At 43.1% G+C, this 15,767-nt stretch overlaps 1 protein-coding gene across 1 annotated transcript in view; it reads right to left on the reverse strand.

The window, feature by feature from the left end:
• Positions 1-15,500, reverse strand: part of LOC143975303 (bile salt-activated lipase-like) — a 32,098-nt gene extending 16,598 nt beyond the window's left edge. The window contains exons 1-5 of the mRNA XM_077477567.1: positions 15,101-15,500; positions 14,874-14,996; positions 3,215-3,412; positions 1,947-2,077; positions 201-308 (exon numbers count right to left, since the gene is read on the reverse strand). Coding sequence (XP_077333693.1) covers positions 201-308; positions 1,947-2,077; positions 3,215-3,412; positions 14,874-14,931 — 495 coding nt within the window. The 5' untranslated portion in view covers positions 14,932-14,996; positions 15,101-15,500. The remainder of the gene's footprint in view (positions 1-200; positions 309-1,946; positions 2,078-3,214; positions 3,413-14,873; positions 14,997-15,100) is intronic.
• Between the last annotated feature and the right edge of the window lie 267 nt (positions 15,501-15,767).

A 15,767-nucleotide genomic window follows, 5' to 3' on the forward strand; every position in this document is an offset into this window, starting at 1 on the left:
CTTCCCCACTCTAGCTAAAACTATAATAAAATTTGCTTGAGCTCAAGCTAGTTTTTAACCAAATAATTATGGGACTGTCATGTGTAGGGTACCTAGTAAGTGCCTCCTTTTGTATACAAAAAATTTTTTCATATAAAAAAAAAAAAAAAAAAAAAAATGATATATATATATAACAAACTATTTAAGAATCAAATAGATACCTTTTTTGCCCACATTAGGGGATCTTGCTGAATAGCCCATGGACACGTTCCCACTCCACTCTGGGTAATAGCACGTTTGATCAGTCCCACGTTGTATGGAGTCAGAGTCTGTGACACATAGGGGAAAATGGGTAAAAACAAACGTATTTAATAAGACAAAAGGCAGGGTGCAAAATGCAATAACACAAGCTACCCAATCAGAAATAATTTTCAGACTGTCTCTCTTTAATTAAATATTTTTACAGCCCTGTAGACTGAGGGAAAGGGGTCCATCCTCGGACTCATTTAGCCGTGGGTACATTTGAGCTGCTGAGATCTGTAAACAGAACTTTTAAAGGTTAACCTAATGACATAAGCGCTTAGCGCTCCAACATGTAGCTGGAATTGTAAATATGAAATATTGTTATGATGACAAAATGTATTTTTATCCCTCAACATAATTACCAATCATATACAAAATCATATTTTGGCTTTTGGTGTGCAACAGAGAAAGGGCCCCCCCAGAAGACGTCATATGAGGAAACATGTAGGTAAGAGACAACGTTCATGACGTCATCACACATCCCGAAACCTGGCAGTGGTCTGTCTAAACTCAGAGACCGACTGTGTGATACTATATGCGCTATTGATTTTACACCTGTATTTTGTCGATTTTAATAAAATTGGAAGTTTGTGGTTTTACACTATGTGGCTTCCCCGGTTTTTCATTTATGGACATGGAGTTGTTTTGGCATTTGGAATAACAGGAGGTCCATACAGGAGGATGAATATATTGGGCTAAGTGGAATCCCATATATGTACGCGTATTTTGACTTCTTTAAAATGGAGTCAAAACGTTCTGGTAAGCGTGTTTATAGAGCACACAGAGGTGTGGCTTCCATATGGTGGATTAATCTGCACTGTTTAAGAGGAAGATTGTTGTAAACCACTACACATTTGGCACTGTGGACTTTTATCTTTTACTCATTTTGGACTTTCAGTTTTTCACATTTTGGTAATTATTTATATTGGATATTACAGGATATGTTCACCTTTACAAAAAAATTCTAAATGCACATGTTCTTTGCAGGTAAAAAATGTGCATTTAGTTATCTTTCGTTAGGAGTCTGTAAAGCATTACACCCACAATCAGCAGATCGTGGATGTAATGCCACGGTCCTACAGACTGTCTGCGTAGCGGTTTGCCCGTACCTCCGATAAAGGCAGGCACTTATACTCTGACAGGAAGCTCAATGAACTACCTAGAGTGCTGAACAGTGCCCTGGTACTTCTTTGAGAAATACAAGCCGTCAGCTGCAAAAGATTTTGGTACTTGTAGTTTTCACATTCGCAGAACACTGGGAAAGAATGACCCAGCCGGGCAGGTGGAGCCTTGCACAGCTGTGTTTTTGTTTTGTTTTTGATTGTGAAAGTGGGTGGGGGAAGAAGAACCCCTGCTCACTGTCAAAATGGGGGATTTGGGGGCCAATGCATCTGTAATATGTTACATCCTGAATATGTTACAAAAGGTGAACTTATCCTTTAAGCACTGCAGTAAGTTATGGCCTTCCTCACTGGACTTTGGTTTATTGGGTTGTCAGGTGGGTTTTGCATTCCCATACAAGTCTATAGGGATGCAAAACCCAATTGAAGTAAGTCAAATGCACCACTCATTGAATCCTGAATTATCTCAGAAGTGCCTCAAAGTAATGTCACAGTAATGCCATTGACACAAGCCATAATTAATCGACACACGCCCTCAGTCACCTGCAGAGAGACACTGGCACCTCCAGCTGACTCTCCAAAAACGGTGATGTTGTTGGGGTCACCTCCAAAAGCCGCAATGTTCCTCTTCACCCAAGCAATGGCAAAATGCTGATCCCACAGACCGTAGTTTCCTAGTGAGGAATAATACAGGGTTTAGGAAGGTCATATTAAAGAACGGAGCCTGGTGTGTAGGCTAACCCATTAAATGAACTGCTCTTCATAAAAACAGCCATTGCATGCACCACCATTCAGAGAATCAAATAGCTTTTCACCATGAAAGCACATCTGCAGCTTGGACTGGGTAAATGTATTCAGTAAGTCGTTACATCACCATATCTGTCCCATTTTAGACTTCAGTAGATACATGAACAAAGCAATGTTAGTTTTTTTAATATTGAATCATTTGGCTTTGTGTTTGATGTGCCCACAGGGCAGAGCTGGGAATTTTGGTGGTAATGTTGCCACTGAAGTCCTCAAGACATAAAAGAAGACAGTATATTGTTCAACTTGACAGAAACTACAATTATGACTGGAGTTTCTCTCTAATGACTTATTAATTTGGTAAAATTTTCCACTGAGAGACAAAACCATCCATGGCAAATAAGGCTTTGTGTCTAAAGTATAATTAAACAATAATTTAAATAGCCATACCAAATATTCCATCCTCTTCTCGATGCAGTCTTACTACATCCACCTTATGAGAAAACCAATCTTAATCAAGGGTTATTATGGACACAAAAAGTCAAGGCTCTGCCAACCTAGGGTCCTCCACTAAGGCATTTCACTTTGCAATATAGCTTAGTTGTAGAGTGGCAGGAGACCATTGGCTGTCCTAAATTAGTGCGTGGTTCCTGTATTTTAACCTGGATATTTTCAATAAAGTGGTTTTGATTTTATTTGCTTCGGAGTGCCACCATCTACATGAATCCTATACATTGGCAAGACCAAGCATTCATCCATTTCTCAGATGGTACAAAAATATAAATAGGTGTAAACATAGTATAGAAGGACTAGAACCACTTTATTGCTATCGATGTGAAATGTTCTTATCCCTTTCTGCCCCTGTGACACAACAGTAAACTAACTTTTCCAAAAGGACACCACTACAAAAATTCCATAAAGGTTCTAACCCTTCAAAATATTTTTATATCTGTGTCTTTCTTGGAGGGGGCTATGCTCATTTTCTACTTTGATGACATAACAGGACATCATTAAAACTAAAAAAAACTTTTGCTTAGATTTCCTCTTTAACTAATAAAAATGGTTACCCGGGGCGTTGGCGTCTCCTGTGCTCAGAAATCCTAGTGGTCCCACTCGATAGTTCAAGGTCACCACAATAACATTGCCTCGGACTGCCAGTTCTTCTCCATCATACAGATAATTGTCGAAAAAATTAGCTCCTTGTCCTCCTCCGAGCAGAAACCCTCCTCCATAAATCCAGACCATAACAGGGAGATTTGTAGACACTGAACAGGAAACAAAGAGCTTTAAAGAGATGGAATGGCTATTAGGTTGCACTTTTAAGGCTTTCGACAAAATATCTGAGCTGTTTGTGCGTTTTTCAAGGATTTTGCCTCTCTGCATTAAAACAAAATGAAGCACAAATGAACAAGGTGAAGAACAAGGCCACCATGCAGTATGTTTTCAGTTCAGTGGGGTTGATTTATTGAAGGCAAACAGACTGTGCACTTTGTAAGTGCAGTTGTACTCATTTTCCCCAGAGTTTAGTGAATGTGGTGATGCTTTACTGGATTACCATCATCTAATCGTGCACAAAAATTAAGTTTTTTTTTTTGTTTTTTTTTAACCTTGCAAGTGATTGAATATACTTTACAAAGTGAAGCTTTACAACATTTCAGGGGAAAAGGAGTGCAACTGCACTTGCAAAGTGAACATTGTTATATTTGCTTTACTAAATCAACCCCAGCGTGTTTCCAGCTTTGACTTATACCTCCAGATTCTTTAAACCAAATCTCCAAAGCAGCTTCCCTCCTATTGCAGCAGACCAGTCTTAGGGCTATGGGACACTTTAGATCCTGTCACTGGTGACAACTCAACAGCAACAGTATCACTACAAAGGGCAGAGAGAAATCTCCAACTGTTTGTTGTCATCCTTTTCTTTCTGGCTGGATGGGCAAAGCATCACTCCTTTGTTGGCTTGTGATTGAGTTTATTCTCTAGGTTGGGAAACTAACTGTCACTAATACAGTGTTCAGTGATAATACTTATACACGGTCACTGTAATAGGGACACTGGCTGGGAAGGGTTTAACCATGTGCCTAACAATGTGTAATGTATGTACAGTGTGCTGCTTTTACTACTACTTCTAGATTGTAAGCTCTAATGAGCAGGTTCCTCTGATCCCTCCTGTATTGATTTGTATTGTAAGTGTACTGTTTTCCCTCATATTGTAAAGCGCTGCGCAAACTGTTGGTGCTATATAAATCCTGAATAATAATAATAATAATAATAGATCTCTGTGTTTCTCAGGGAGGGGAAACCGACAGATCGGTCCCTCTGTACATAGCTCTGTGTTGTTTTGTTAAAGACGTTTTTATTAAGAATTTGTACGCGTACAATATCATAAACAAAAACAATAACATATGTATGAATGAAAAAAGTGACAATATTGTTCGGTACATATAAGAGTCGACAATCTCGGATGGCATGCAGCAAGTAATTCTAACCAATACTATGATGTCATGCTTTAAGGCAGATATCTGTAGGCTTGGTCTACTTAATTAATTAGTCTACTAAAAAGGGGAAAGTGTATTAGATCTTGAGATCCCAGTGGAGGGATTTAGTGTCACTTCAGAAAAGTTTGATGTCATAATGGGGAGAAGCAAATGTTCAGTTTGAGTCACTTTGTCGACTAGTCACCCCAATAGGGATCAGACTGTGACTGGAGAATTGGAAAGCTCTGTGTTGTTTACCAACACAGAGCTCTGGCTGTGACTGTACACAGCCGATTAGCAGGTCCCGGCTGTGAATCATTGGTCGGGACTTGCTGACAGGCTCCCGCTGTATACAGCCCCAGCATTATCTACATTGTCCACATGCCCGGTTTCATTTAATTTTATATAAATATTTAAAAATTCTGGACATTTGAGGGATAAGTTGTGTCCCCGTGTTTTATGTTGATTTAAGTATCATTTGGTAAAATATTCACAGAAGTGATGAGAGTTTGAGGAGATCCAGCACTCGGAGACATTGTTTACATTGGAGCTGAATATACAGTATTAACCAGGAACAACAAGTACAAAAAGATAGTTTTAATCTAAAAAAAATTGCAAAAAAAGTATTACAAACTTTAAAAACTACTTACCAATGCTGCTGCTATATGCCATGCATGCGAAAATGTGTCATACTGCTTCGTGTAATACTGGTAAAGTATCAGTAACTGGGTGCCATACAGAAATTGCTGGTGTCATGCCACATGTTCCCAGATGCGTTTCCTCCCCATGAGACTTCCTCAGAGTGAGCCTTGTATAAACTGTACTGGTGTGATTACTAATGTTATAGCCCTGCCTATCACAGGTTTACAATCCAGACAAAAGCATCAGTTCCAGCCAGCTGATGCCTATGCATTACATGTGTATGAAGTGCGTCCCACCATTACTGGAAACAAAGAGGGTTGAGATTGGCAGCGTACTCTGTAAAGTCATCGTCACTTTTTTTTTTTCACCTTTAATACCGACATTAAATACCTATGGGGTTGATATACTAAAGACAAATAGACTTTGCAAAGTGCAGTTGCTCCAGAGCTTAGTAAATGAGGTAAAGCTTCGCTTTGCAAAGAGTACCCAATCACATGCAATTCTTTTTTTTAAAAACAGCATTTTTGCTTGCACATGATTGGATGATGGAAGTCACCAGATCTTCTGCTCATTTACTAAGCTCTGGAGCAACTGCACTTTCCAAAGTGCACAGTCTCTTTGCCTTTAATAAATCAACCCCTATACAGTGCCTTGAAAAAGTATTCATACCCCTTGACATATTTCACATTTTCTCATGTTACAACCAGAAACGTAAATGTATTTTATTGGGATTTTAGGTGATCAACCAACACAAAGTGGCACATTATTGTGAAGTAGAAAGAAAATGATAAATGGTCTTCAAGATTTTTCACAAATAAATATCTGAAAAGTGTGACGCATATTTGCATTCAGCCTCCTTTACTCTGATACCCCTAACTAAAATCTAGTTGAACCAATTACTTTCAGAAGTCACCTAATTAGTAAATAGAGTCCATCTGTGTGTAATTTAAGCTCAGTATAAATGCAGCCATTCTGTGAAGTCCTCAGAGGTTTTTTAGAGAACCTTAGTGAACAACATCATAAAGGCCAAGGAACACACCAGACAAGTCAGGGATAAAGTTGTGAAGAAGTTTAAAGCAGGGTTAGGTTATAAAAAAAAAAAATATCCCAAGCTTTGAACTTCTCAGGGAGCTCTGTTCAATCCACCATCTGAAAATGGAAAGAGTATGGCACAACTGCAAATCTACCAAGACATGGCTGCCCACCTAAATTGACAGGCTGGGCAAGGAGAGCATTAATCAGAGATGCAACCAAAAGGCCCATGGTAACTCTGGAGGCGTTGCAGAGATCCACAGCAGACCACCCGCCTGGTTATTTGGACACACACACATACATATATATACATATATCTTTTGTGGCCCCCATCGATCTCCCAGTGCTGGGGCCCTCACACATGTTCACTTCATCAAATCTGACCCTCTCTGAAAAAAGTTTGGGCACCCCTGGTCTACAGGACAACTATTAGTCGTGCACTCCACAAATCTGGCCTTAATGGAAGAGTGGCAATTATTGAAAGAAAGCCATAAGAAGTCTCCTTTTCAGTTTGCGAGAATCCATGTGGGGGGACACAGCAAACATGTGGAAGTAGGTGCTCTGGTCAGATGAGAACAAAATTTAATTTTTTGGCCTAAAAGCAAAACGTTATGTGTGGTGGAAAACTAACACTACACATCACCATGAACACACCATCCCCACCGTGAAAAATTATGGTGGCAGCATAATCATGTGGGGATGCTTTTCTTCAGCAGGGACAGGGAAGCTGGTCAGAGTTGATGGGAAGATGGATGAAGCCACATACAGGACAATCTTAGAGAAGAAAACCTGTTAGAGTCTGCAAAAGACTTGAGACCGGGCCGGAGGTTCATCTTCCAGTAGGACAACGACCCTAAACATACAGCCAGAGCTACAATGGAATGGTTTAGATCAAAGGATATTTATGTGTTAGAATGGCCCAGTCAAAGTTTAGAAATAATTTTTCACTCTCTAGATGTGCAAAGCTGGTTGAGGCATCCTCAAAAAGACTTGCAGCTGTAATTGCAGTGAAAGCTGGTTCTACAAATTATTGACTCAGGGGCTGAATACAAATGCATGCCACACGTTTCACATATTTGTAAAAACAATTGAAAACCATTTATCATTTTCCTTCCACTTTACAATTAAGTGTCACTTTGTGTTGGTCTATCACATAAAATCCCAATAAAATACATTTACATTTTTGGTTGTAAAATGACAAAATGTGGAAAATTTCAAGCAGTATGAATACTTTTTCAAGGCACTAAGTTTCACAGTCCTTAAGCTTCTTAAAAAAGTCAGTCACAATACATAAAATTACCAGTGCCATAATACAACAGCCAAAAGGTGCAAATTTATAAAATGATTACATATTTAAATACATATTATTGAATAGCATTTTTTTAGTTTATAATATTGTTAATCCCAGTCTAAACTTTTGTTGTTGTTACGTTTCATCGGCTCCAGCCCGGGCAGGTCTATACAAGATTGATAGCCCCACTAACTAATTACTGAAGAAAAAGCAGGAAGCTTTGAAACGCGTCACCTGACACGCCCCAACGTCACTTCAAGTTCCAGATCCTCTTGATTGCATTCCACGCTGGTCTGCATGTCACCACAGCAGGAATCAGACTAGCCTGCACCATCTACCTACATCCCTTTGCTGATGCACTGCTGCAAGCCTGCTGGGACGACTCCTTGGACTCACCAGTGACTATCCACTTGTCATAGAGTCACCCATGCCCCTTTCTCATAGATGTCATGTGAGTAGCCATTTGGCTGATTAAATTTATAAATTCAGCTTATTCTAATATACTGTACTTAGTGTGGCGCACCTCGTTTCTCTTATAATATGGCTAATCACCAAGCAAAATGAAGGGTTATGTGGGAAAAAGACTAAGTTAGACTTACCGGTGACGGTATTTCTAAGAGCCTTTCAGGACAACCCCGGAGAGAGTGTAGCTCCACCTTGTCATTAGGAAACACATGCCCACTTTAAAAACACCTCCTCTTCCTCCATGGCTTCAGTTATTGTGGCCTTCCGACACTGGAAAACAAAGCACAGAAAGCACAACACCATGGTAGAACTTAATACATTTACTAAGCATAACCTAGGGAGGGAAGTAACGGTTGTCCTGAAAGGCTCTTAGAAATACCGTCACCGGTAAGTCTAACTTAGTCTTTCTCAAATCGCCTTTCAGGACAACCCCGGAGAGGATAACCGAGAAACTTACCCTAGGGCGGGACTACTGCCTGCAGTACCTTCCTGCCGAAGGCCTGATCTGCCGCAGACAGTAGATCTAACCGGTAGTGCCGGAGAAATGTCGAATAACTGGACCAAGTGGCAGCCTTGCAGATTTGTTCAGGCATTGCACCGAGTGAGGGAGGTATTTCTCCTTTTGCTTTATAGGCTTCTGTTATAGCCAGCTTAAGCCACCTACCCAGCGTACTCTTAGAAGCTTTCTCCCCCTTGCGTGATCCAGAAAATATCACAAAAAGGGCGTTTGATCTTCTAAAATCTTTAGACATTTTCAGAAACTGCAATAGACACCTTCTCACATCCAATGTGTGAAAAACTTCCTCTCCTGCATTCGCTGGGGTTTCAGAGAATGTAGGTAACACTATTTCCTGCGATCCATGAAAAGCTGAGGATACTTTCGGTAGGAATGCTGGATCCGTCCTCAGTACCACCCTGTCCTGATAAACTCTAAGGAAGGGTTCTGTAATAGCTAGAGCTTGGAGCTCGCTGACTCTCCTGGCCGAGGTGATGGCCACCAAAAAGATTGTTTTTAAAACCACCTTCTGTAAAGAAGCTTCTTGTAAGGGTTCAAACGGTGCTCCCGAGAGACCCTGCAAAACTGTAGACAAATCCCAACTGGGAAAGTCTTTAAGGGCTACTGGTCTACTTCGAGCAAGAGCCCTAAAAAAAATCTAGAAATTAAAGTCTCTTTAGATAAAGTCTTTTCAAAGAAAACTGATAAAGGCAGCCACCTGAGTCTTCAGGGTACTGGCTGCGAGACCCTTCTCCATTCCTTCATGGAGAAACTCCAAGACGGACACCGTGCCCTTGACTTTGAGCTCTCTAGAACTACACCAGGAGTTGAACTTCTTCCAGACCTTCATGTAAATTGCCTGTGTAACTGCCTTCCTGCTAGACAGCAGGGTCTTCACTACTTTATCTGAGAGACCTTTGACTTTTAAGAGGTCCTCCTCAGAAACCAGGCAGTTAGCTGTAGAAGTTCCACCTCTGGATGATTTACTGTCCCTGGGATAACAAATCTTTTCTGAGTGGTAACCTCCATGGGGGCTTCGAGGCTAGGTTTCGAAGACCCGCGAACCAAGGCCTTTTTGGCCAAAAAGGAGTGACTAGTATTAAGTCCGTCCCTTCTTCCCTGAATTTCCTCAGCACTAGTGAAATTAGAGGAAAGGGGGGAAAGGCGTAGCACAGCTGGTAGTGCCAGGGGTGAGCAAAAGCATCCAACCCTATTGCTGCATCTCCTCGGTGAAGAGAAAATAATCTGTCCACCTTTGAGTTCTGCTGGCTGGCAAAAAGGTCTACCTGTGGAACCCCCCAAGCCTCGGAGATCATCAGGAACACCTCCTGATTCAGGCTCCATTCTGCCTCTAGCAATTTGCGCCTGCTTAGGAGGTCCGCAAACAAATTCTGAGAGCCCTTCAGATGCACTGCCGATAGTGAGGCTGTGTTCTGTTCTGCCCAGGCTAACAACAGATTGGCCAACTCCATCAAGCTCCTGCTCCTGGTTCCCCCTTGCTTCATTATGTAGGTAACCGCTGTTGTGTTGTCTGACAACACCTGGACATGGTGACCTCTTAAATTCTGCTGAAAGGCCACCAAACCCAGGAAGATCGCCTTCAACTCCCTCCAGTTGGATGATCTTTGAGCTTCCTGCTTGGACCAGACCCCCTGAGATGTCTGACCATCCAGGTGGGCCCCCCAGCCCCAGGCACTTGCGTCTGTAGTAAGACGCTTGTCCACAGGAAAGGTCCACACCAGGCCCCTTGAGAGGTTTGCCTGGTCTCTCCACCACCAAAGAGCCCTTTTCGTCCTTGACGAAATTCTTAACTGCTTTTCCAAAGGATCCTGATAGGACCAGCTTGACAGAACCTCCCTCGGAAGGGGTCTGGAATGGAACCTGGCCCACTGAACAGCCGGGATTGCTGCCGTAAGCAGGCCCAGAACTGCCATAGCCGTCCTGACTGAGACTGCCTGGTTGCTCTGTATCCGCTGTACAGCTAGCTGCAACTTTTTCTGTTTTTCCAGCGGCAGGAAAACTTTCTGGAGAATCGAGTTTAACGTATACCCCAGAAATTTCATTTCCTGTGAGGGGATCAGGTTCGACTTCTCTAGATTTAGAAGCCACCCCAGGCCCTCGAGGTGAGACTGGGCCCTCTGGAGATTGACTAGGACCTGCTCCCTGGAGTCCGCAAAAAACAAAAGGTCGTCCAGATAAGGGACGACTGGAATCCCCTTCAACTTCAGGGGATCCAAACCTTAGATCCAGGGATGCCATGAAGCATTCTGGGGTCAACAACTTTGTGATGGAAAAAATTGTATCCATCCTGAAATGTTTGTACCGAATGAACCTGTTCAGAACTTTCAGATTCAGGATTAATCGGTACTTCCCTGAGGGTTTTTTCACCAGAAAAATATGTGAGTATAAACCCCTGCCCTGCTGGCTTACTGGGACTTGAATTAGAACCTCTTGCTGTATCAGCTCCTGTAATAAAAGCTTCATTGCATTGGCCTTCTCCTGATCCCTTGGCAAAGTTGTCACATAAAACCTGCTCGGGGGTGGTTCTGAAAATTCCAACCTGTACCCCTGATCGACAATGCTCTTCACGAACAGATTTGGAGACAACCTGTCCCATTGTTCGCGAAAAGCTGACAGTCTCCCCCCCACTGGGGAGAGATTGTCACTTGCTCTTGGGGGACTGCTCTGGGGGAGATCTAAAGAGGACTTCACCCTTGCCTTTGCCCTTCTGCGAACCCCATCTGCTCTTGCGATCCTGGTCTTTTTTATGGGACTGCTGAAAAGCACGAAAATTATTTTTGGCAACCTGCTTTTTCTTAGCTGGAAAAGCCTTCTTTTTATCAGCTGTCCTATCCAGCACAGACTCTAAATCGGGTCCAAAGAGCAAGTCACCAGAGAAGGGCAGACCACACAGTTTGACCTTAGAGGCCGTGTCCCCAGACCATGTTTTCAGCCAAACTGCTCTCCTGGCTGAATTTACAAGAGCCGAAGACCTGGCAGCCAGTTTAACCGATTCTGCTGATGCATCCGCCATATATTTGACTGCATTCAGGATCAGTGGAAAGGACTCTAAGAGATCCTTGCGGGGTGTCCCCGCTTCAATATGGCTCTTCAGCTTCTCTACCCAACATTCCAGGTTCCTGGCCACTACCGTAGCTGCCATAGCTGGCTTTAGACTGACTGACGCAGCATCCCAAGCCTTTTTAAGGATGGAGTCAGCTTTTTTGTCCATTGGGTCTTTAAGGATCGCCATATCCTCAAAGGCTAGATCCGTTTGTCTGGATACCTGCGAGAAAGCTGCATCGACTCTGGGTTTTTTGTTCCAAACCTCTGAGTCTTTATCTTCGAAGGGAAACCTTCTCTTGAGAGCTTTAGAGAAGAAAGGGGCTTTCTGGGTCCTTCCACTCCTTTCTCACCGAATCTGAGAGGACCCTGTGGACTGGAAAAACTCTCAGTTTTGTTTCGTCCAACCCCTGGTACATTTTGTCATGAATTGACAGCTGTACTTTTTCTTCTTGAATTTCTAGAGTAGTGTAGATTGCTTTAAGAATGTCATCTACTTCCTCTAGTGATAGCTTGTACTTAGAGCCCCTGCCATCTTCTTCCTCTTCCTCCTCCTCAGAATCCCTGAAGGAGATGAGAGTACTACCCCCTTCGTCTCCAGAATCCTCGGTCTCCACCTGTCTGGACGACGACGCCCTGGGGCTGGGCAGCAAGTTCTGAGGCTCGGTCTGTGCGGGAGGGTTTTGTATCAGGATGGACCTGACTGAACTCAAGGAGTTTGTAAGCTCTTTAACCGAAGAAAACAAATCCTTATATTGCTGGGATGTTTCCTCTTTCACCAATTCTCTGATACAATTTCTGCACATTGCCTTCTGCCACGAATCTCTGAGGGGGGTCTTGCAAGAAGGACATTTTCTCTGACCTGGTCTAGCTTTTCCTAGTGATTTTTCCTGAAACGACATGCAGGCTTAACTCACTAATTGCTCTCAACAACTAGTCGCTTAACACCAAGCCAGTGCAGAGACCCACCACCACTAGTGAGACCCCAGAACTAGGCTGCAAAGGGTCAGAGCGAAGTCACCTCTGACCTGCAGCGACAGGCCCCCAAGAGGGGGGAACAGACAAAGACATAGCTCAACAGTGAAGCAGAGGGTGCCACTGCACCTTACATACCTGGGCTGGACCGGTGCTAGGGGCGCCTGTCTCCGCCATAGCTGGCTTACATTCCTCCATCGCTGAGTAAGGCAGCTATACACAAACTGCTCCGTAATTTTTTTTAATTTTCCCGGCCGCCGCGTCATCAGGGCCGGCCGGAAGCGGAAGCACGCGGTCACCTGACCCGCCCCATGATCCCTGCGTTCCAGGCGCTTGAACCACGGCGCCACGCCCCCTCAGAGTGCCCGCGCGTCACCCTAAACGACGCTGTCGCCGCCCGGGACCCGACGCCGTAAACGGAGCCACGCCGCTGACCTGCAGCGACCTCCGCCAGCGACAGAGCCCTCCCTGCGCTAATCCAGCGGACACCGGGCACCCGACGCCGGCACTCCGAGGGTCCTTACTCCCGTGAGATGGCGAGACCATGAGCTCCAGGAGTCCTCTCCCACTGGAGATGCTGCTGGGGGTCAAAAAGAAACAAACAACCAGTACCTGAGGTAAGCCTTACTCCCTTACAGAGAGTGTAGCTCTCCTCTGGTTCAGGCACATGCTTCCTCCATGGAGGAAACACAATAACTGAAGCCATGGAGGAAGAGGAGGTGTTTTTAAAGTGGGCATGTGTTTCCTAATGACAAGGTGGAGCTACACTCACTCCGGGGTTGTCCTGAAAGGCGATTTGAGAAAAATGAAGTCATAATGAATCCTAACCAAATATTTCCAACATGTCATCATAATACAAAAGTATTAGGCCCCTTTCACACATGCGGACATTATGTCCGTATTTCATCCATCCGTTTGCGGATGAAATACGGACATACATGCATTCCTATGGAATAGCGGGTGTCTGCGGATAAACATCCACAGACACCCGCTATCGTCCGCCTCCGCTATTGTCCGATTCTGCAGACGGAGGAAAATCCTATTTTTCTATCCGTCTGCAGAGCGGATCGGATGAACACGGACAGACGGTCCGTGCTCATCCGATCCCCCATAAAGGAGAGTGGAGAGCTGACAGGGCAGTCCCTGCACAGTGTGCAGAGACCGCCCTGTCCGCCGCCGGCTCATCGGGGACAACAGAGCGATCCCTGCTGAGCAAGCGGATCATCAAGGGGCGGATCATTACTGATCCGTCCTGTGTGAAAGGAGCCAAAGGGGCCTTAAAGTTGACGTGATATGCTTTACCCCTACTTACCCATTAGAAAAACAATCTATATTGTAAACTTTGAGCCAAAACAAAACCTTAAGATATACAACTGGACTGGAGGACCCCCCCATTTGATTTAATGAGCATTTTTGCTCACCCTGTTGGTAGTAGTTATTTTAGTTGGTGTATTGTTGATAAAGCTAAAAAAGATTCAGAGCTGAAGATACGTGTACTTTGTAAGTACTTACCATCGATCATGTTGTAAGGAGATGCAATAACATGGTAGTACACTGTGATAACCTATTTGCTTATAATTTTTGCATATGCCAATTTTGAATTCTTATGTATGCCATACAGGATCAGCATTTTTTTCATGGCTTTAAAACACTTGTGGTATTATTGTGCAATTTTTAAAATTACACAATTGTGTACTGGATTATATTTAATGCATCTTAGATTAGGGTTTTACTATGGTTGCATCGATACCGCTTACCGTTTTCGGCGAATAGCGATACTTTGCGGTGCAATTTGTGTCAATACAAAACGAATTGCATGCAATTTGAACAGGAATGCTGTGCGATTCCGCCAATGATAGCAAATCAGGGTTGCTGGAGGTGGTATGAGTAAAAAGATGGTGTTTTTGGCACCTGTTTGCCAGAGCCCTTAATTTTCTTATGGTTGATTCACTTGGATATCTACATACAGATCTCAGAACTGCATAAGATAAATTCAGGAATCTACTAAATGTATCTTATGAACTGTACTGAATTGTATGCAAATTAGTTATAATTGCATTCATACCAGGGTTCTTCAAAAAGTTTCTGCACCTTTTTAAAACTTCTTAATAGGAAAAAGTGCAAAAAGTTTTTGAAGAACCCTCATATATTATAGTGAGTGAAAAAAAAATGATTAGCCGATACACTTAATTTGCGAACCAATTTTCTCGTTACAATATTTTAAATCTCAAACAACAGTGGATGAAGCCCTCAAAATTATATAGCACCTCTGGGTTGTGTTTACTGACCTGCTTTACGAGACTGAGGGACCCAGATATTCAGGTAGAGACAGTCCAAATCTCCCATTGTATCAGTCTGGAGCAGAGTTGCCTGAATACAACGTTTCTTGTATTCTGTAGTTTTCAGCGTACCTGCAGGAAAATCATGAAATGTGGTTGAAAAAATGGTTCTAAAAACAGACTCTTGAATTTTGTACAGCTATTGTATACAGTTTTCCAGATTACTTGGGACTTACAGGGGCAATTCACACTGCATCAAATGAACTCATAGAGCCTCATTTAGGGTTAGGGTATGGCGTTTTGAACTCAAAAGCAAATTAAACACGTCTTGCTTTCCAGTAAAAAAATAAATAGTGATGTATTTCATGAGTAGGCATTTAGCTTGGCTTGCTTCAAGATTCAACGAGGGGGGAAGTGTAGAAGGAGCGTCATGTGACCTGGGAGTCACGCAATTGGCCCAGCCGCCAATCATGGAGCGTTCTCTACGGTGTTAAAACTGAATTCCAGGCTAACAGCTAAATACGCAGATAATATACATACTGTATAAGGGAGCTGTTTTACATTCCTAAGAATTTGTATTCTATCCATCCAGTACTCAGTTTTACACAGCTGTGTCTGGCAGGGCAAGGGACCAGAGTTTTCGCTGCTGAAGGTAACACTTACAGAACATGTCCCACCCCCAGCCTGTGATTGGACCCTGAAATGAGAAGCAACAGACTGATAAGCTCATCACTCTGCTTTCTGCTCCTATCATATTCTTTGTTAGCACATGAACATTACAGCACAGCTATCTGGCTATAATACAATATGGAATACAAATCTGCATTTGTTTGTGTTTTTAGATCAGCCTGGAGTTCAGCTTTATACAGAGAGAACTCCACTGAACACCCCAGGCTCTACAAC

This window comes from Lithobates pipiens, unplaced genomic scaffold (genome assembly GCF_037356315.1).
Source record: "Lithobates pipiens isolate NorthernLeopardFrog02 unplaced genomic scaffold, aLitPip1_a1.2 Scaffold_1, whole genome shotgun sequence".
NCBI classification, from domain to species: domain Eukaryota; kingdom Metazoa; phylum Chordata; class Amphibia; order Anura; family Ranidae; genus Lithobates; species Lithobates pipiens.